This window comes from Sciurus carolinensis, chromosome 6, assembly GCF_902686445.1.
Source record: "Sciurus carolinensis chromosome 6, mSciCar1.2, whole genome shotgun sequence".
NCBI lineage: Eukaryota > Metazoa > Chordata > Mammalia > Rodentia > Sciuridae > Sciurus > Sciurus carolinensis.
In genome coordinates this window covers 105,958,138-105,981,431 of record NC_062218.1, presented here as the reverse complement: position 1 = coordinate 105,981,431, position 23,294 = coordinate 105,958,138, and the positions used below count along the sequence as shown (strand labels likewise).

General features: G+C 33.5%; 1 protein-coding gene across 1 annotated transcript in view; it reads right to left on the bottom strand.

Annotated features, from left to right (window-relative positions):
• Nucleotides 1–22,996, bottom strand: part of Spink5 (serine peptidase inhibitor Kazal type 5) — a 68,969-nt gene extending 45,973 nt beyond the window's left edge. Inside the window, 5 exon segments of the mRNA XM_047555991.1 lie at nt 1,182–1,309; nt 14,738–14,810; nt 16,813–16,940; nt 21,638–21,663; nt 22,866–22,996. Of these exon segments, the coding sequence (XP_047411947.1) occupies nt 1,182–1,309; nt 14,738–14,810; nt 16,813–16,940; nt 21,638–21,663; nt 22,866–22,920 (410 nt within the window). The 5' untranslated portion in view covers nt 22,921–22,996.
• Between the last annotated feature and the right edge of the window lie 298 nt (nt 22,997–23,294).

The window sequence follows — 23,294 nt, the reverse complement described above, 5'->3', positions numbered from 1 at the left end:
ACAATAAAAATATGATAAAAATAATACAAAGAATAATTAAGTATATAAGATTTAGAAGAAAAAAATTAAAATTAAATTCCTATAATATTGTGGCAACTCCTAGAAACCAGAGCTAAGAAAGAAACATAATGGACAGTATGTTTCTCACTGTAAAGTGAAAAAGAGTATTCCAGAAATTTGGGGAAAGGAATTTTCACCTAGACTAGAGATTTAAAGATTTTAGACAGGATTCCTCACTCAAGACAGTAAAAAATAAATGTTTGTTGTATTTGTAGTTGTATTACAAAATAAATATAACAACTTGCATGTTCTTCACAGGTCTATTTTCCTTTCTGTTTCTTTATGTTGGCCCTTTGTGGGAGTTCAGAGCATAATTTTAGAATGTTTTCTGAAAATTCTAACATGTGAAGGAGCAGAGTGATTTATTTTGGTGGAAGATTCTCATCATAACAAGAGATACAACTTAAAGAATCTCAAAGAATGAATATGACCTGACTAGTCTTCTTGTATGTTACTTATTGTATTTGCAAAAACACAAGAGCAGACAATTCAAGATCGAGGTCACAAGCTAGAACCTGCAGAGCAAGTCCACATCTTGTTGGTGGAAAACAATCAATAACCAAGCCTTGCCTCGAGGGTGGAGAAGGAACAAAACAGGGGCAAAATTTAGGGCAGCAAGATGCTTTATCTGTTTGGCAAAGGTTGAATAAATGGGAACAAGTACATTATTTACAGTTCCAATTGCCTACTCTAATATTTTTAATTAATGAACACATATATCATTCAATGATGAAATCATTCTATTTAAAATGGCATGTTAGATTAATAGATTGATAGAAGTATGCAAGTACACACAGGCATACATATAGCATCCATATGTGCATATATGTATGTGTCTATATGTATGTACAAACACATGTATACAGATATTACACAGATTATATATATATATAAACTCCCTATCCTGTTTACTTCATAAAGACAGTGATGCACACAAAAATAAAATATAAAATTATGCTATGTACATAACTGTACACATTTCTTTCTTAAGAGTAGTAAAAGAAGTGGTACTAATAGCTTATGGATGATTAATTTCTATAAAATGAATTATCTTCAAGACAGGGGAAAATTTCCTGTGACTATGCAGAGAACAGGCTTTCTCTTTTTAGGGGGCCACTCACTGATTCTCAGCACACAGCTCACATCTGTTGCGGTAAGTTTTCCCATCCGTGCCACAAACAGCAGCTTCATCAGCAGTACAGATAAAATCCCCATCTTTTTCTCCTTTCCTGAAATCATTGCAATTCAGCTGAAAGAGACATGATCAAGGAGCATTAAGATACAAGAAATAAAATATTCACTAGATACATAAATAGGTTAACAGTTTCAGCCCAGAATAATGTAACTTACTAACAGAAGAAAAACAAAAAAAACAACAATTATTAAGATCAGTGAGCTAATAAAATCATAGGTAATGAAACATATCTAAGAACAGAGATAAAATTAGCTTTCAAAAGAAAATCTCAGTATGATTTCAACCACATGCTCTCTGGGTGGAGTAGGTCAAATCACTTCTCTGAAACTTAGCACACTGTCAAATCCTGCCTGCCTTCTCCATAGAGTCTTGGTGAGGCCCCACAGGTAATGGATATGAAAACTCCATAAGCTATAAACTACAATGAAGTTTCTGCTATTATAGATTGAAATGAATATTAAAAGTCAGATTTCTGTGTTCATAATTCTAGCTCTACCACTTCTAGCTGTGTGAATTGGGCAAGTAGCTTAACCTCTCTAGGCTTATGTGTCCTTAATTGCAAATAGGGTATAATTTCACCAACCTCTCAGGACTATAAGGATATTAACCATGCTACTACATGTACAGCAGTTGAAGTAGCCCTAACACATTCTAATCATCTGTTGTTATTTTAAATGTTTTCTCCACTGACAAGCCAAGAAAGCTAAATGTATTTAGGGATAATGAGAGAAATCCCCAAATCTCTGCTCTAAAAATATGTCGTAAACTTAGAGACAAACCTGTATGGTGAGACAACAGTTGCACCTGGCAGTAACTGAAGGCCAATATTCATATCTCAGACGTGACACCCACTCACCTCACCTCTTTGAACCTTACTTTCCTCACCTGAAAAATGGGAATTCACACCCTACCCACATTCCAGATCTGTGGTAAAGATCATAAAAATACTCATGAAATATTATTTGGCAATCATTATTGTGACATATGCTAACTAAAGAAGAGAGTTATCTTAAATTTAACTTCAAATAAAATGGAAAGCACTCCATGCTTAGGACCTCACACTGAAAAATATTTTTGGATATCATCATTGTCCAAATATTTTAATGGTATATATGGTACACTTAGAATGTATTCCCGTGATGATCTAGTATACCACAAAGATAGCAAGTGAAAGTAGGACAGATATAAATACACAGTGAATTTATCAACCAGAAGATGTGCTTATAGAAATCTCCTGGAAGGCAATAAAAAAAGGAAGATTTTAAAATAGAGAGGAAAACCTACCACACTATTGCACTATCCATATCAGATGTTCAAGAACTCACAAATAGAGTGAAAATAAGATAAATAATGGACATATATCTTATTTCATTATTTGTTTGCTTATTTATTTCACATTTATTAAATTTATATAAGACTTTAGGCATTCTATTAGTCTGTGAGTCTGACCCAGCAAGAAAATAAAATAAAATAAAACAAAATACTGTTAAAAGGAGCTTACCTTCTGATAGAAAAAAAAAAAAAAAACAGTGCATATGACAATTTTAGATGGCAGTGAGTTCTACAAAAAAACAAACTAAACAACATGATAGTGCCTAGAAGGGTGATGATTTTAACTTTCAATACATAAGAAAGTTCTTTCCTCAAAGGTGACATTTGAGCGGAGATGAGATTAATGAGAAGTCATCCATCAGGGGCCAGAGGGAGGGACATCCTAGGTACAGAGGACTACCAAGGCCAAGAATTCATAGAGGTGACTGGATTGTTCTGCTTAAGGGGCAGAAAGAACTGTAGCTTGAGCATAAAAGAAAGAGAGAGAGAGAGAGAGAGAGCGCACAGGAGCTGCTAGCTTTCTCTCAAAAGTCATTTCTGGAATCTACAGAGCATGAAGAAATTATAGATCAAAGTAATTAACATGGGACAAACACTACTCTTTCCCTTCACCAGAAAATCAACAGCAATACTAAATCACAGGTGTTGGCAGGTGGTGACCATAGGCAAATCAAAAGTCCAGCTGGGAGACCATGAGAACAGGTGCAAGCATTTAATACTCCACCTTCTTGCTCTCTGAACTCCATGGGATGGTGAATCACAGACTATAGAAAACACCACTTCTTAATGGGAGCTCACACAGGCATCCTGACCTGGAGGAGTGGCAGCAAACTTCAGTCCTGGCCTTATCCCTTGTCTTATCCTTACACTCACCAGAAACTTGACCTTGAACATTGTCTAACTCACTTTAGCAGGAAGAAAATAGCTAAAGTTATTATGGAAACTTAAGAGTAAAAATGTATTCCAAGACTGAATTGTAGATTATGACCCCATGCACTCATATGATTACCTCACCAGTGTAATCCTACATCATGTACAACCAGAAGAATGAGAAGTTATACTTCATTTATGTATGATGTGTGCAAATGCATTCTACTGTCATGTATAACTAATTAGAACAAATTTAAAAAGGTATGTCCATCTCAGGAGTAAAACAACATAAAAGAAATTTAATACATTAAACAGCATGTATCCACTGAAGCAGAATTATTGGAATGGATGGAAAAATAATACATCAAAAGCATAACTATGAGTTAGAGAAATAAGAAAATACAGCAGCAATATGAAACAAGAAAATAGAAGTTATAAAGGAAGAAAAAATTGGAAAATTTTTGATTGGAAAATATTTTTAAGTGTTTTAAATCTACAAAATAAAAGACAATTAGGGACCTGGGAACGTGACATAGTGGTAGAATGCTTACCTGCCTAGCATGTACGAGACCCTGGGTTTGATCCCAAGTACCACAAAAATAAATAAATAGTATAAAATTAAATAAAAGACAATTAGCGTGTGGATATTTAAAAATAGGATCAAACCATGTTTTGATCACAAATATTAAAACATTAAGAAAAATAAAGATAGATACAGCAATATTAACACTTAAAAATAGACTTCAGTCAAAATGTATACTAAGTGGCAAAGAAGAACACTATATGCAGTAAAAGTGAGAACAAAAGGTATATCACAATCATAAATCAACATTCATCTAGCTTGAAATGCATCAAACAATAAATACAGTCCAGTAAGAGCATTGGAGAAATAACCAATTAGAGATTTTAACATTTTCTTCTCAGATGCTGATGCATTAAAGAAAAAATAAAAGTTTGTTCTATTACATTTTTATAGAAAATAATACTCAAGAAGCAGAAAATAATAAACATTTTTCTGAAGCACTTATAAAAGAATAGTTGTTAAGCAACAAAGAAAATCTTAAGAAACCCCAAGTGATCAATATCAGAGTCTCTATTCTCTTACCAAATTTCATTTATATTAAAAGTCCATGTAAAATTTAAAAAGTGGTACACATGTGACAATCAAATAATGTATTACTAAATAAGTTTGAGGGAGAGGGGATTAAGAAATATTTGGCAAAAAGTGATAAATGGAAGTACTCTAAGTAAAAGTCCTGAGACTGATGGAAATATCTAAATACTCTCATTATAAATATAAAAAACCAAAGCACTAAGTATTTCTCAACCCATCCCAAAATGAGCAAAGTAAACTTAAAAAACAGAGATGAGTGATTTGGAAAACAAAAATAACAGAAAAGATTTTTTTTTAAAAAGGCGACAGAACAGGTTTCTAGTAAGATGAATAAATGAAAAAGGAGCCAGGTGTGGGGTCCCCCAACTATAATCACAGCTATTGTGGAGGCTGAGGCAGGAAGATTCCAAGTCTGAGTCCAGCCTCAAGCAACAGCAAGACCCTGACTCCAAAGAAACACTAAAAAGGGCTGAGGATGTAGCTCAGTTTTAAAGCACTCTAGATTCGGTATCCAGTACCCAGCACACACATGCAGGCATGCGCACGCACACACACATGCACACACACATGCACACACACACACACACACACACACACCCAGATGGAAAGAAAGAAAATATGAAATGATAACTGAAAATAACTGTATAAAATTGAAGTATAAATACAATGACAGCATGTTAGAGCTATTATGTTAATACGTCTGAAAACCAAAATGAATATGTGGCCACAAAAATGTATAAAATTCTGATGGCGTAATAAGGAAGAGAAAATTTCAATAGATCAATAAGTATTAATTCAAATGATATACTGATCTGAGATATTCCCTCTGTAACATGACCAAGTCTGGAATACTCCCTAATCTATTTTTCTGAAGTTTTAAAAAAAATATATCTAATAATGACAATTTACAAGTTATTCCAAAATCAAAGTATAAATAAAATTTTAAATTGCTTTATCCATGTATTATGCACAAACCATAAAGTTCACACATTTTAAGTATACAATTCAATAATTTTGAGTATACTTACAGAGTTGTACATCCACCACCAGAACCCAGTTTTAGACTATTTCCATTACCCCAAGAAATCCCCCTGTGCCATCTATAAATACTCCCAACTCCCGCCTCCTGCCTTAGGCAACCATAGAAATTCTTTCTGACTCTATAGATTTGCATTTTCTAGACATTTTATATAAATTAAATCAGAAAATGTAATTATTTAATTTTAGATTATTTCACTTTGCAATATGTTTCTAAAAGTCATTTCTATTCTACAAAGGTCAGAAGCACATTCCTTTTTATTGCAGAATCATATTACGTTGCATAACTATACTTCATTTTATCCATTCTCTAGTGGACATTCGGACATTTGAATTGATTTCAGTTTTGAACTACACTTGAGAACATTATGTTAAGGTAAATAAGCCAAACTCAGAAATTCAAGGGTTGTATATTTTCTCTCATATGTTGAAGTTAAAAGGAGAAAAAAAAATGGTATGGGGGATCTCACAAAAATAGAAGGAAGACCAATAGAGTAGAGGAAGGGGACGAAGGGAGGGAGGAGAGGGAAAGGGAAGGTACTAGGAAATGAAACTGACCAAATTAAATTGTTACACTGTGTGCTTACACACATATGTGCCAATGAATTCCATTGTTACATATAATGATAATTTTTCAATAATTTTTTAAAAAAACTTGCTACAGTAGTCACATGTCTATGGGTGGACTTACATTTCAGAAACTTCACTGGGTTCCTAGGACTGAATTTGATGGGTGACATGGTAAATTCATGTTTAAAATGAAACATAAGGTAGGGATCTAAGCCTTTTATTATGTACAAGTCAGTTTTCCTAGCATTTAGTTATGTTGACATGTTGCACACATATTAACCGATCATTAAGAGAAGGAATCTCAATTGTGTTCCATTGATCTTAATGGCTTTACTTTTAACAATAACACATCATTGGGCACAATTGCTTTACAGTAAGTTTTGAATTCATTTACTAAGTGTCCTAACATTTTTATACAAGTACTAGGATTAATCTATCAGTTTCTATTTTTAAAAACCTACCTGGATCTTCATAAATATATATTGAATTTTTAGGTTTTGGAAGAATTGAAATCCCAACAATATTACTTTTCCATCTCTGAAGATGGAGTACCTCACCATTTACAGTCATGTATCACTTAATGACAGGATGTTCTGAGAAATGCACCATTAGGTGATTTCATCATTGTGAGAACACCAGCATATAATTACACAAACCTAGAGAGTACAATCTATTACCCACCTAATCTGTGCTACACACATTTTATAGCACAGCCTATTGCTCCTGGGGCCATGATGAACAAAACAACAGAAGCTTAAATCAAGCATAGAGAAAATGAAGCAATCAGAAGCCATGGTCAAAATGAAATGTGTGAGTTTGCTGCCTGTGTAGCAGGGCATGCTGTTTTATACTAGCCTCTTTTCATAAGTAGAAGGATTATACTCTAAAATAATGATAAAAAAATCAGGTATATTAAATTTGTAAAGCAGTAACATACTTGTCAATTAAATATTGTAAACTGCACATAATTATATATGCATAATTTATATGACTTTTCTACAACTGCAGGTTTGTTTACACCATACCACCACAAACATGAATGATGTATTGTGCTATGACGTTATTAATCACTATAATCATGTTAGTGACGTGATATCACTAAAGATAAAAGTGATAGAAACTTTTCAGCTTCATTATGATCTTAAGGGATCACTGTGATATATACAGTCGATCAGTGATCCAAACATTATAATGTGGTGCATGATGATACTGAAGTAATTCACATCTCTCATAATATAAGCCTTGCACTTACTTTGTTAAATTTACTTCTCTGTATTTTAGTCTATTAGAAGTAGAATTAATAATTTAATCTTGGCATTTTTCCTTGGTAGGATATAGAAATACAATTGACTTTGAAATTTTGATTTTATACACAGAAGCCTTACTAAACTCATTTATTAGTTCTAGTGACTTTCTTTTTTAGGGATTCATAGAACTCTATATAATATCACTTTTCTGCAATTAAAAATACTTATTTCCAAGTACTATTTAATTAAGTAATTTTGCCTTATACTGGATAGAATCTCAATTCAATGTTGAATAGAAGTGCTAAAAGTAAACCACTCTACTCTCTTCTCAGTCTTTAAGGGCAAAAGCATTCATTGTCTGACCATTAAGTATGATGTCAGTTATAGATTTTCACAGATGATCTTTATCAAAGAAAGTTTACTTCTACAAGTATGTGAATTTTTAATCTTATATGAGTCTTAGGTTTTGCCAAATCATATTTCAACATTTATTGTCATGATCATATGGTTTTGCCCTTTATTCTATCAATATGGTGTATTAAACTAACAGATTTCTTGTTAAAACAAATTTCCACTTGATTTTGGTTTTATTCTTCTCACATTGAATTTAATTTGCTAAATTTCCCTGTCTATGTTTATGAGGGATATTTTCAGGAGGTTTCTGTTCTCATGATATCTTCATCTGAATTTTGTCTTAGAATAAAGTTGACTTCATGGAATGAGCTGGGAAGGATCTTCTCCTTCTCTGTTTCCTGAATGTGTCTCTGAAGAACTGGTATTGTTTCTTGTCAGTATTTGATGGAATCACCCATTAAGTCCTCTGGGCTTGGGCTTTCCTTTGATTTATTACTAATTCAAGTTCTTTACTTGCTTTGGTCTATTCTGATTTTCTATTTCTTCTTGATCAGTTTTTAAGAACTTATTTCTTAAAATTTTTTCCATGTTATCCAAGCAACTAATTTGATGGCATAGTATTGTTTATAATACTCCATTTTCAATCTTGATAATTTCTCCAGGGCATTTCTTGATGCCTACTATTTAATTACTGATTGGCAATTTTTGTCTTCTCTCTTTTTGCCTTGATCAATTTAGCTAAAGAGTTTTGTGTGTATGTGTGTGTGTGACTTTGTTCATCTTTTTAAAGAACCAACTTCTTTTTTACTAGTAATTTCTAATACTTCTTTGTACTTTATTAATTTTGTCTTTAATTTTATATGCCCTTTTTTCTGCATACTTTGAATTAGTTCACTCTCTTTTTCTTAGTTTTTGAAAGTGGATATTTAAATTATGACTTTGAGTCCTTCCTTCTTTTCTGGCTTAGACATTTAAAACTGTAGATACTGCTTTAGATAAATCCTATCTCCTGAATTGTTGCTCTTATTTTGTTTTTGTTTTTGTTTTTCATTCAGTACAAATTATTATCTCATTTTTCTCATTTCTGTTTCTTTGGTCCATTAGTTATTTAGAAAAACACTGCATAATATCCAAATATTTGGGGATATTTTTGTAATTTATTTTACATGCTGATTTTTAATTCAATTATGTTGTTGTTACAAAAGAACATATTTGTATTAATTTAAATCTTTCAAATTTGAGATATGTTTGTATCATAGACATGTATATGTGATAGTTAACAAAAATATGTGGAGATGTATATAAAATATCTTGAATTTTCTTCTGCAACTTGAAAGAAATGCCCATTTTTTCAATCATTGGAGGAATATTTTCTAAATTTCAGTTTAGGTTGACTTAGTTGATAGTATTGTTAAAATATTCTACATCTTTGACCATATTTATCTAATAGGTCCAGCAATTTTTGAGAATAGAGAATTGAAATTTCCAACTACTTTTGTTAAATTCTCTATTTCTGGTTTGACAGCATTTTTTTTTCTTCTAAATTGTGAGCCACTATTATTAGATGTGTATATATATATATATATATATATATATATATATATTTGTAACATGTATTTCTAAAATTATGAAATGTTCCTATTTGTCTCTAATAACATTATGTGTTTTAATGTCTCTTTCATCTGATATTTTTATAGCATATTCTGCCTTCTGACACTTGCATTTGGCATATTATTTATTTTACCCTTCTGACTTTTTTATCTTTTCAACTTTTTGTGTCTATTGGGACAGCTTGTACACTTTTATAACAATTACCAATCTTTGCCTTTTAATTGGTAGGCTTCAACCATTTACATTTGATACATTCATTTATTTGGATGCATTTACATTTTATATTTGCCTTAAAACTACTCTTGTTGTTTTTGCTTCTCTATCTTCTACAGCATTCTTTTAGGTTAAACATTTTTAGTGTGCCTTGTTATTGTTTCTGCTAACCTTATATATTTATTAGATATGTTTATATTTTTGGTAGTTACTCTAGTAATTGCAATATGAATACTAATTTATCACAATCTATTTTAGATTGATATTTAATTCAAAATTGGTAAAATATATAAATTTATTCCTAATATGGCTCTACTTCATATCTATATACCCAATGAAACAGCATTATAGTTGTTCCTCTTAGCAATATAAAATCTGTAAAAGAAATCAAGAAAAATAAGAAAAAAATTATTTACAGAGTACTTTGTACTAACCCATATTTTCATCATTTTTGTTGTTTTTCATTTCCTTCTGTAGGTCCAAGATGCCATCTGGTAGAGGTTGGCTGTAAGCTAAATGATCTCATTTATTACTGTTTGTAAGGCAGTTATGTTTGCAACATAATATCTCATTTCACTGATATAGGAATACCTTTATTTTGCCCTAATGTTTGTAGTAGAGTTTTGAAAGATAGGGAATCTTGGTTAATTTTCTTTACTTTGAGTACTTTGAGCACATCATTACTTTGTCTTGTTGTCCTTGTTATTTTGCATGAGAATTCAGTTTTTATTTGAAATCTGTATATAGAATGTGTTATTTTTATTTCTCCATGAAAATTTTTCTCTTTGTCTTTGTAATTCAGACAGTGCAATCAATGGGAATAGTGTGGGTCTCTATATTTACTGAGTCTGGGACTTGTTGAACTTCTTGAATGTTCAGGTTAATTTTTTTCAACAAATTTGGGATAATTTTGGTCACTCTTCTTTCAGATAATATTTCTATCCCTTTTTATCTCTCCTCTGTTTCTGGTACTGCTATCAGGCATCTGTTAGCATGCCTGCTATTGTCTGAATCTGGGTAATACAGTCTTATTACTTTGCATTATTCATAATTTTTATTGAAATTGGACATATTAGATAATGTAGGAACTCAAGATTAGGATTTCTCCTTCTAAAGTTTATTTTGAATAATTAATTAAGTTGTTAGGTTTTAGTTTCTTTCACTACACTAAATCTTTTGAAACCTTATTTTTCCTGTAATCTGTAGCTGCTGATATGTCTGCTAAGAAAATACTCAATTTTATTTTGTAAGCCTGGCTTCTAGGTTTTTCACCCTATGTCTTCATAGTTTAGTAGTCAGTCAATGATTTGACAGTTTGTGCTCAACTACCTCAACCTAAGAAGAACTTCATCCTCTGTAGATAGACCTTTGTACATGAAGAGAACATGTAAAGTTCAGGCCATTCATTACACTTATTCCAGCATTTGCTTTCTACAGGGATAGTTTGTGTCTTTTGAGGGCATGTGCACAGGCTTATGGTTGGCCAGGAATTTGTGATTTGCTTGGGCCTTTGAGTCTCTGACGCCTGTGTGTGAAGACTCCATCTCAACCATGTCTGCAGACTTGGGCCACCTTCCCTACTCTTGGTGAGATTGTCACTTCTACCATGGCAATCTCTGGGTATGGTAGCTGCCCATTACTCTAGATTGGGCAAGCTTCCTTCAGAACTTCAGTTCACTTGCTGATGCTCATGGCTTGCCCTGCACAGAACCTTAAAACCAACTGAGGAAGGGTGAGATGCAGATATTCCTAAGCAAGAACATCTTGGACTCCCATCCTTCTTATCTAAAGTTCAGCAGTATTTCAAACATAAATTCTTCTCAGATTGGCATAGTCTGCTTGTTAATTCTCAGAGTTCTGACATGGTTGTTTTGGCCAGTTTTGTTTAGACATATGGTTGTATTTGCTAGCCTCCTCCTTCAGCCATCACTTGAAGTGCTGTACCTCAAGGGTATTTTATAGATATTTATAAGCCAATAAGAATAATTAAAATAGAAAGTTATAGACTCACTTTAATTATAAACATAACTGTCAAATTTCTAACTATAATATCGAAATCCAACAGTATATCAAAAATATGTTATGACTAATTATGATTTACCCTAAGAGAACAATTATAGTTTAATATCAGGAAATCTATCCAGAAATTTATTATATTGACAGGAGAAATATCAGATTATTTTAATAGTTGCAGAAAAGGCATTTGGTTTGGTAATGACCAGCACATATTTAGCAAAACTAAGAACACAAAGGGCTTCTGAAACTTTCTAAAATGTATATACAATATTTTCACTATAAATATTATAATTAATGGAGAAACTTTAGAGATGCTTCCTTCAATATGAGGAGAAGGGAGAGCAGTTTGATTTTCATTATCATCACTACTGTTTAACCTTTCAGACATAGATCCTTGTCAATGATATAAGGAAAAAGGGAAATACAGGAGCAGTAATATTGAAAGAAAATGATAAAACACCTATTTTATACTGATGTTGTTATCAACTACCAAAAAAAACACCCCACTATAATCAATAAGCCACCCAAATTAACAAAAGATACCACATAGTTGTCTAAGATCAACCTCCTAAATCAATAGAATTTGTCTATATAAGTAGTAACCATATAGAAATACGATGAAAAGAAATTATAAATTTTCTAAACCTTAACAAAAATTATAAAAATTTCTGTGGAGACTATTTTGAAAATTTCCTAAAATACATAGAAATTATACAAATTAATGACAAACTATTCTATATTCTTGAGTTGGACAAGTTAATATCATAAAAAGTCAATTTTATCTAAATTAATTTACAAATTCTTTTTATCTCTAATCATATTGAGTTCCCAAATTCAAATGGAATTTTTTTTATGAACTTAGTAATTTTTTATTTCTTATCCACATGGAAACAACATATCTGTTAGTCAAGTTTTAATTACAAGAATAAAGAAACGGAACTTTCCTTACTAGTTATTAAAGCAATGAACCAACTTGAAAAGAAAAAGAAGTTAAAAATACTCCTACACTCATATAAACTTAATATCCCATAACATTGGCAACCTGAATCATATGAAACATTAAAAAAACAAACACATCAATTAAAAACAGAAAATCTCCACAGGGATTAGACGCTGGAGTTCAGAAATTATGGATTCTGAACTGGTGTGGCAGAAATAGAAATTGTGAAAAGGAGTCCAGTTTGGAATATACTTTGAAGGCAGCACCAAGAAAACTTATTTATGGAGTGACTATTAGAGTTGGGAGGTGAATAGATGATATATTGATGAAGAAAAAATCAAGGATGAAGATGGAGAGAGGATGTCTGTAAGTGGAACATTCTTGAAAAGGTAAAGCACCTCATTCTCAGAGGTTGTTCTCTTTTATAGTGGAGAGAAAAACACCAACAAAACCAGTGCAATTGCACAAAATAATTTAATATCTAGGCAAATTATTAGAAAGGTACCTAGCCAAATATTAACCACTTTGGCTTATAAGTAAGTAGTTTCCTTAAGTAGAGAACCAAATAGTTGTAAGTAATTTATCTGGAGTTAAAAATCAAAACTCAGGCAAAAAAAAATTATGAGAGAGAATTCTGTCATTTTATTTCTTAATACTTTTATTTGATTAAAATTCAAAAATCATTTCTACAGATATAAACATCTTACTAGTAATATTTTAAAAATAGATTTGTTAAGACTGGAGTATGTGTGTGTGTGTGTGTGTGTGTGTGTGTGTGTGTATGTGTGTATGTTTGTTTGGTTTTTGTCCTTTGTGTTTTATGATTTTTAAACACCATATGTTCATCAGATATATAAATATATAGATATATGACAGGAAGAAGAGACTGGATCTTACAGAGTGACCTCTCTTGGGATATGAAAAAGTCAGATTTAAAAGTTGTTACTAACCACTTCTGGCCCCAACAGATTTTTGTACCATAAGTCATATCTCTTTTGTCACACATAAAGGATTTGCAGATGTTGACCAGTTGTGTGGTGGTGGTGTTATGGTTTTAAAAGTGAGACTGACTAAACCCAGGACAAGAACTTAATGGACCATGTTTATTGTGGAGGTTGAGATTCTCAGACATTGCTGAGTAATATACAGCCAAGGAGGATGGTAACTTGGTTGACCACAGATGTTATAAGTAATTAGGGTGTGCCTGCACAGACTTCTTATTTTAATTATGTGTCAGGGCCAGGAGAGGATAAAGAGAAAGAAAAAATTGAAGAAGAAGCCACACCGGATATCTGGAGGTGATGTGTATAGTTAGGATAGTTGGTGACAGCCCCAGTTTTGCCAACTAATTGTGAGATGTAGACCAAAATTCACACTGATATATGGTCCCATCTCTTTTATTTTTTAATTTTATTTTTGAATTTTCTAAAAATAAAATGTTTGTATAAATAAAAATATACTTATCACATGACATGACTGTGTAGTAACCTAAATCTATACAGTTTCTTTCCTCTAACTACTCAATTTATTTTTTATCGCTGAACATTTTTCTAAATCAAAATATTAACCTGAGTCTCTATTGACAAAATAGACACAAATAAGCAATCTTAAGTGTAATTAGGAAATCCTCAAGGTATTAGAAAAGATTAATAGGATACAAAAGAAGAAAAGAGACAGGAAATAGAATGAGCCAAGGACCTGCCAATACGTGTTAAACACTGTACAACTTTTAAAACTCAAATTTCTCATTTAAAACATGACTCATTTCACAGATTAAAAGGAAATGAGAACCAAAGATACATAAAGTGCCCAAGTTACATAGTAAGAATTCTGGAATTGGATCTTAGTTCCATAGGACCAGAAAGGCTCTCTCGGGTGGTAGGCAGGACAGGAGGTATGAGAAATGATCCAGAAGACACACACCACCCTGGCTTACTCCAACTCAGCACCTGTCAGTGCTCAAAATGCTTCTAGGGAGTTGGGTCATGGGTTGGGCCTGTAGACAAGATGTACCAGATATTTAGCCCACCCCTGGACTAAGCCAGGTTCCCTCCCTTCCAAGTATTTGGCTTCACGACAGGTATAACCTAGTAATTAGGAAGTAAACAGAAAGCTCTAATTAGGGTCAAACATCATCCCCAAAGTACCTATGACAGGCTGACTCCTGATAGTCTCACCTCTGATGAAGCAGTGGCTCTAGTGACTTTTGCTAAACGCTCAGCTCTTTTCTGGGATTTTGCTTCTTTTTCCCTAGAAGAAAACAAGGAATAGCATCATTTAGACATTGCTTACCCAAATTTGAAGAGTAAAAACTTACATGGTAAACTTAATTTTGATTGTTCTTCTCAGCTCAATCCTACACATCATAAGTGGGGCTATATCCAGAAATAGGTAGAAAAGCACAAATGTACCCCAAATGCTGAAAAAATATCTCAAATATGCACTATTATAGGCAAGGACCTCTGCCTTTAAATATAGCTGACTGCCTTCCTTGAATACTTAAAACAGCCAGAAGTTCACCAACCATAAAAAGCTATCTGTGTCATTATTTGAATGAAATCTTTATAAGTTGATATTTACATTGAATCAAAAATCTAATTATCTATATCAATCCCAATTCTATTTCCTAGACCCTACAGAGCAATTCAACCTGGTCCAGGAGTAATCTGAAGATAATTTTCATACGTTGTACCATTTCCTTCTTTCCAGTTAAGACAACAAGTTTATTCCAACACAATTATAAGGTGATAAAAATAATAATTTAATGAGTGACTCCAAAGTGATCAACTGTCTTGCAAGTCTTAAGGTATTTTTTTATCTTTGTTTTACATTATTTTTAAGTAAGTTAATTATGTTCATAGTTTTGGTCTCCTATTAAAATTCATATTTTTGGTCCTCCTATCTTGGCACACCTGTAATCCCAGTGGCTTGGGAGGCAGGAGGATCACAAGTTCAAAGCCAGCCTCAGCAATTTAGTGAGTCCCTAAGCAACAGAGTGAGATCCTGTCTCTAAATAAAATATAAAAAAGTGTTGGAGATGTAACTCAGTGGTTAAACACTACTAGGTTCAATCTCTGGTAGAAAAAAAAAAAAAAAAAAAGGTAACAAACAAGAAACTTCATAGTAAATAATATACCTGCTGGTTTACATTCAGTTTTCAAGGGCAAAAGAAAAAATTATTTCACCTGCCTTAGATTTCTGATGCCCCCAACTCCTGGCTACTAAATCTCCTCCTGCCACCAAATCTCCTCCTGCCTTAAGAATAGCACATATTATCAAAGCTTCATTATCCCAATATTATTGGATATGTCAAATTAAAGCCCCTGACACATACCAACCTGGCATTTTTAAAGCCAATTATAACATAATTATCTTAAATGGATAAGCTTAGTATTGGTTTAATAACAGTATTGAAATTCTGATGGCAGTCAGAAATTGAAGATAGCCTCCTTGTTAAAAAAAAAAAAACAATTAGGGGCTGTGCTTGTAGCACAGGGGTAACACAAGGCCCTAGATTCAAATCCCAGCACTGAAAGAAAATTTCAAAGAGCATCTTATAAAACAAAAATTAGAACAATTTGGTCTGAGGGTTTACAGTTGATAAAGCTGCTCCACCTGTGGGGAGTCACTGGAGAGAAGGGAATCAAGTTCAGAAGTACTGGACAGGCACTGAAACATTGCGTAGCATCCTGGTAAGCTTCCAGGATACTAGTTCTTTGTGAGCTGTAGGGAGCTGTAAACCGCAATCAGCTCTTTAGTCCAACTCATTCCAGCATGATCCAAAATGTCTGAAGACACTGGTAGCTCACAGAATCCCAATTCTGTATTCTGCTTAGATCCTTCCCTGCTTGGCAGTTGCAAGGAAAGTCTGGCATTTTACTCAAAGGAAGCTTCAAGGTCACCTCCTACAACATTAGGTCTTCATAGATCCAAGGAATCTAATTTTGTTTCTTAAATTCTGTTTCATTTTTTTTTTAAATCAAAACTCAACTACTTCATTAGAAGACGACTATAGTGTACTATATAAGATATTAATAACCAGGTCTTCTGAAATGCCTTTGGGATCCCATTTGAGTGATTATTGAAGTCATTCTAGGTGTATGTCAATTATCCAAGGGTTTGCTGAGCATTTTTATTTAGCCATTAAGTTTTAGGGGAAAAAAATGCATTTGAAAGAAAAAAAAAACACATTCACTAATTCAGAGAATAGTACGTACCATGAAAACTTGAAAGAAAGAGGAACTTTACTCACAGTATCATTTTGCATGTGACACATTTGTTGATGAGCATTTTTCCATCAGGGCTTTGAAGAAGTATTTTATCCTGAGGACAGAACAATTTCCCATTTTTCATCAAGGCTTGAAATCCACTGCATGTTTCCTAAAAAAAAGAAAGTAGGGGTTGAATTCACTGAAACCTTGTCAAAACAAAACTTTCTTTAAGAAAAACTTCTTTGGAAAGTAGAGTTTAATGATTACTAGCCCCTGAACAGAAACCATTCAATCAGTTGATTCAAATAGCACAAACAAAAATAATGACTTTGGCTTGCCTGTGGAAGATAGAAAGTTCACCTAATGAGCATTTATTTGATACAGTTAGTGAAATAGGTAGAATAAGTGTCTTGGAGTTAAAACAAAACCAAGCTAATATTTCATGACTGTCATTTATGACCTCAATAGCCTTAGTAAATTAACTTTCAAAGATTTAGTTATCCTATCTAAAATAAGGATGCTGGGTGCAGTGGCACATGCCTGTAATCCCAGCATCTGGGGAGGCTGAGGCAGGAGGATCGTGAGTTCAAAGCCAGCCCCAGCAACTTAGCAAGGCCCTCAGCAACTTAGAAAGACTCTGTCTCAAGATAAAAATAAAATAAAATAGGAGATATAAATATACACATTTTATAAATTGTGGGAAGATTAAATTTTGTGAGTTTGTAAAGTCTTTGAAGAATATCTGATACAAAATATTCAATAAGAAAACTTTAATTCATTATTATTAGTAGTATTAGTATTAGTATTAGTATGGTTCTGGTCATTATACTTATTAGAACTTGCAAAGATTACTTTAAAGTTAATAAAGTTGGTGACTGGGTGTGGTGGCGCATGCCTATAATCCCAGCTGCTCCTGAGGCTGAGGCAGGAGGATCACCAGTTCAAAGCCAGCCTCAGCAACTTAGCAACGCTCTAAGCAACTCAGAGAGACCCTGAGACCCTGTCTCTAAATAAAGTATTAAAAAGGGCTAGGGATGTGTCACAGTAGTTAAGTGCCCCTGGATTTCATATCTGGTACCAAAAAAAAAGTCGAAGGTGCAGAATCCTCCTCCCAAGGTTGTGAAAGAGGCTTAGTAATTCTTTGGTTTCAAATTCATATTATTTTCTTAAAATTACCTCCACTCCCACCCCATAACCCCACAACTGACATCATCAATAACATCAATTCTGTCACCACCACAAGAATAAAAGCTTGCGAGTCTATGGAAGTAATGTTCCAGTCTCAAAACCTGCCCCTGCTGTCTGTTTGTCTATCTGTCTCACTCAGAACATTTTCCATTACCACTCCTTGATTCTTCTGTGCAACATCCTTGAAGACCTATTGTGCTATGAGCTGTTCTTCTTTAAATACCAAAGCTCGCACTATCCCAAATTTAGAGAGGAAAGTGAAAAACATTTTGCATGTTAGAGTTGGTGGGAAAATGACAGTAGAATCGTCTTTAAAAGTGATGGTTCTTTCTTCTCACTTATTAGTTCAAAATGTCTTGTTAAAGGCCTGCTGTATATGTCACTCAATCTTTTTAGGAGCTTAAAAATCACTGGTTCCCTAGGTGCTCTGGAAGCTGAGGCAGGAGACCCATGAGTGCAAAGTCAGCCTCAGCAATTTAGGGAGGCCCTGAGCAATTCATAAAATACGAAAAGGGCTGGGAATGTGACTCAGTAGTGAAGTGCCCCTGGGTTCAATCCCTGGTACAAAAAAAAAAAAAAAATCAGTGGTGCATTAGTGCTGTCATAAAGTACTGACTTAAAATGTTAATATTCCCTATTGGCTTAGAAAGCTTACTAGGTCTTCAGATCAGGCCTTTGGTATATAAAATTTTATTTTATTTTTATTTTGTCAAAGAAAATTTACTTCACAATGCTTGTTTCAGAAAATAAAATCTTTGCTCCTACTTTGACAACTTTATCCAAAGTACTGACTATAGAATTCTATTGAACCTCCCATATCTTTATAATACTTCAGTCAATAATCACTTATTATGAAATTATTGTATTTTTCCAGGTGCTAAATACAGTAACAAATTACATAGAAATATCCTTTCTAGAATAGTGCTTAAGGTCTAATGGACAATAATGTACCTAATCTAGCCTCTGAAGTATGATAGGCAGTTGGAAGCATTTACAGAATGATTAATGGTAAAGAACAATAAAAAATATCAGAGTATAGATGTGGGAAATTTACTAAGGGTGACCTGTTAAAATAACTCCTAAAATTATTATCACCACCCAGTGATATTGTCAGAGTAGCATAGTGGTAATTTCTGACTATAGATTAATGTTCGGGCATCTTGAGATCTGTGTCTGGTTTCTGATTGTGTAGTATTTTATGCCAACTTTGCAAGTTACTGCCTCATTTGCCAGATAGAAGTGGTTCTGAAACATCCTAAACACATGGCAACAGGATGAGAGAAGATCCTTTTGTCTTTATAATAGAAATTTATCCCTTACGAGCTTGATCATAGAGAAAATGTATAGAGCAAGGACATAATAATACCGGAATTAAACTCTAAGTAATTGTTAGTGGTCAATCATAAATGTTCAGCATCAATCCAGATAAATTCTGAATTGAACACCTACCATGTCACAATTAGATGACAGCTAAGTTCCTAGAAAGACTCACTTTTATTTTATTTTATTTTATTTTTTTACAAATGGGCATCAAAGGTTAAGAGAGTAGATCAAAGAACTTGCTCAAAGTTTTAATTACTTAAGAAGATGCTCAATATTATTTTTCTGAGTCATGGAATTAATCCATTATTCTCCATTGTCATAGGGAAAGATCCTGTAAATTGAATGCAGAAGTTGTATTGTCTCTGGATTGTCATGATACAAAAGGTTGAAACAGGAGAAGATCTAGACCAAGAAGTCCTCTGAGGTAAGGATATGACTTTCTAGTCACTACTGGCTTGCAGTATGACTGCCTGTCTCAGCTCACTTTTCTTTTGTTACCGTTGCTGTCCTTGATTTCTCCATGTCTGCAGCCATCTTGGGTCAACTGCTCTTTGCCTCTTTTGCTGTGGCCTAACTCTTGTCTTGCATTGTCCATCACAGCCCTCCAAGAGCTGGCATCACCCTCTCTGGGTATCAGAGCACTAACACATTTGCTTTGACTTCACAGAAACCCTTCCATGTTGACAAATTTAAGCATATGCTTAAGAGCCATTCAGAATGCTAGTGTGCTTTTCCATGCTGTTCTGACTCATGTTTTTTGACATTCAGCATGCTTTTATGATGCTAGAAAGATCTCTAGCAACTGAACTTGGAAAACAACATTTATAGAATCATCCATAGTATTCTTTCTGTGACCATATCCGAAGAAATGATTACCTCTTTGTGTGTTTCTTGTCTTCTATGCTGATAAGAAGTGGCTAAACCTATATTTTTAAAACAATATTCAATGAAATGGAATGTAACAATATGAAAAATATTCAGTGCAAAATTCTCAATCATCACCTATTCTCATGGATTCTAGCAAAGAAAATGCTGACTTGGTGCTCAGAGAAATTTATACTACATTCTTCTTTTTTCCAATGTAAGATATCCAACTGAGCATGCTCTCTGGTTCTGCCAAATCAAGCCTTTTCCCCTACTCTACTGTGTTTTCTGGACCTCTCCTTAATCGGCAAACTTAGATCAAACAGAGACTATGATGAAATTCCCTGGGATATTCCTGTGAGAAGACTCTTTAAAAAATAATTTTTTTCAGTAAAATGCAGCAAGAAAGTAATTATAGTTCAAAGAATTTCAATGTACAGTAGAATCATTTCACTTTTTTATTATTTTAATATTTATGGCCTTTGAGCAATTTGGTAAATTTTGTTATGTACATAACACCATTTTTAATGTTCAATTAATGGCATGCATAACAATGTGTGTGTGGAGGAGTGTTGACCCTTGTGTCTTTCCAAGAGTTAAAAAAAATTATTTCGATAGAAAATGGTTATTTTATTTCTCAAAGAAAAGACCCTCCCTGGTTGGTTCAGCATCCTCTTCCTGTATCAGGGCCTCTGCCATCATGGGTGCTTCTGCCTATTCTGTTAGAAGTTCCAAAAATCTTCACAGCTCACCTCCTCATGGACCTTCAGATTCTTGTTCCAGTCTTTCCAGTGAGAAGGTCCCTGACTATTCCAGTGAGAAGTGATACCACCTCCATTCCCTGGAATTCTTATCCTGCATCCTGCTTTATTTTTTTTCCTAGCAATAATCATTATTTAATGTACTATTATATTTTACTAATTTAGTTAAATCATCTTTTTACTAAAATACAAGTCAGAAGGGCAGGGTTTTCAACTATTTTGTTTACTTTAGAATATTCCCAGCATTTCAAACAGGGTCTGACACATAATAGATGCTCAATAAATATTTATTGGATAGAATATATACACTGACTATAAACAAGATACAGACAACCTGTTTTGCACAATGATTGTGGAAACATTTTAGCTTTTCGTGTGTTGTATTATGGCTTGTTCAGCTGCTAAGTGGAACAACAGGAAGGTGTCTTGGTTGATTTATTTTGTATTTGTTCATGGGATTTTTAAAGCACTTCTTTAGCATAGTAGATTGTCTCTTATGGACATTCATCATTGTTAATATATTGGTTGTGTGAGTATGTGAGCAAGAATGAGAAAGATAAGGCAGAAGGATTTATGTCTTGATTCCTAAAAATCTGTTAACTGTGTTTTTAACCAAAGTTCTCACTACCTATCTGCATAATGTTGGTGTTACTAACACGAAGGTTTTGGCCACAAACCATATTTCTTTAGGCATCTTGGAATGGATTCAATGAGAAAAAGCAAGACTAACCTGATTTGCATCTTCACTGGCAGCATCTGGGGCGAAAAGGCAGAAATCAAAGTTAAGGGAATGTAAAACAGTAAATAAAACAAATGATTCACTCCATACAGTGTTTTGATTGCTTTAATAACACTATGTTGTAAAATCACAAATTATTTTTGAACATGTTAAGATTTATCACAGCAAATAAAATGAGTGTAGTGGCACCAGGAATTTAGCATGTATACCCATGAAGGTCTAGTCACTCAGAAAGCTGCAATTCTCTGGGAAATAATACTCATATGCTTTCTGACTCGTTCAAAATATCTAATTTCCAAAAGATCATTTCAGAATAAAATATGGCAGTCTCTGATTATAAATTGTAATATAATAAACTCCAAGGATGTCATATCCCTCTTAATATAATTTAGAAACATAATATATCATGAAGTTCATCACATATACACCTAAAATTGCATTTTCTAAATTCTAGCAACTCTGCCTACTTACTACTGATGCAAGCATTAAAGATATGATAAAAGGAAGATTAATTAAAATCATAGACTATTACATCCCTCATTAACTATCTTGCACCCATACATTCATTTTAGGAAAGTGGGCATAATTTGTGTATAATGATCTCACTTTATTTCTGAAGTTCTATTTCCAAAAATGTAATGATTCAGAACAAACTGAATCTAGGAAATCTGTATCCCCTTCACAATAAAATAGCAAAGTCAAAAATCCACCTTTTAGCTCACACAAAAAATCCTTCACATTTTAGGAGTAATACTTTGAATCCATTTAGAATTTGAAAACACAGAAATAAAATAAGCTACAATGCACTTTGCTTTAATATGAGAATAGATCATAGAATTTTGCTTTTTTAATATTTTATTTATATGTATAGAATTAATATATATTACTTGCAAAAAGTTTTAAATATCTAACATAGATATGTAGAATGAATTGATAAGCTTGGTGAGGGAAAGCTGCAGTAGAATCTACTCTCTTTTCAGAACTAGTAGAGTAGAATTTCTCATGGATAAAAATTAAGATGTTTTTAAACTACTTGCTAGTTCTAAAGATGACAACATAGTTATAAATCCATGTATTTAAATTTTTAAAACTCTGTATCTGGCAAGATACTTCAGAATTATGTATATAAGTATTTCTTGGCAAGGGGGGGGAGAAAAGTCCCTTCCCCAGGGCTTTGAGACGTGTGGCAAGAGGCTTAGATTGCATGCAAATTACTCACCTTGAATGAGGCAAAGAGCCAGGGTCAGAAGCACTGGCACCGTGACTGTCTTCATGTTGGAGATGATGTAAGGCGGCTACAGGTCTGCTCCGGGCATCGCTCAGCTGGTGCTGTAAGGCAGAACTCGTGAGCCACAGCTCATTTATATACTGGCAGGTTCTGGTGACACATAAAACCAGTTGTTCAGGCTCACGCTAGACTTCATATACCACACCAATCTAGCTTCCATCCTTCAGGATCCTGTCAAGGTGGCAGATTTGAGCAGATAATGTCTATTTCTAAATTAGTAAAGTGTTTCATGATACCTTCCTCAGAAACAAGAGCCTGAGTCCAAGGACCCTACCCAAATTTGAGCACTCTGTAATCCTGGATAAGAGTCGAGTCCCTCATTAGGACAGGACATATGACCTCGGAGGCAACGTGTTTCCA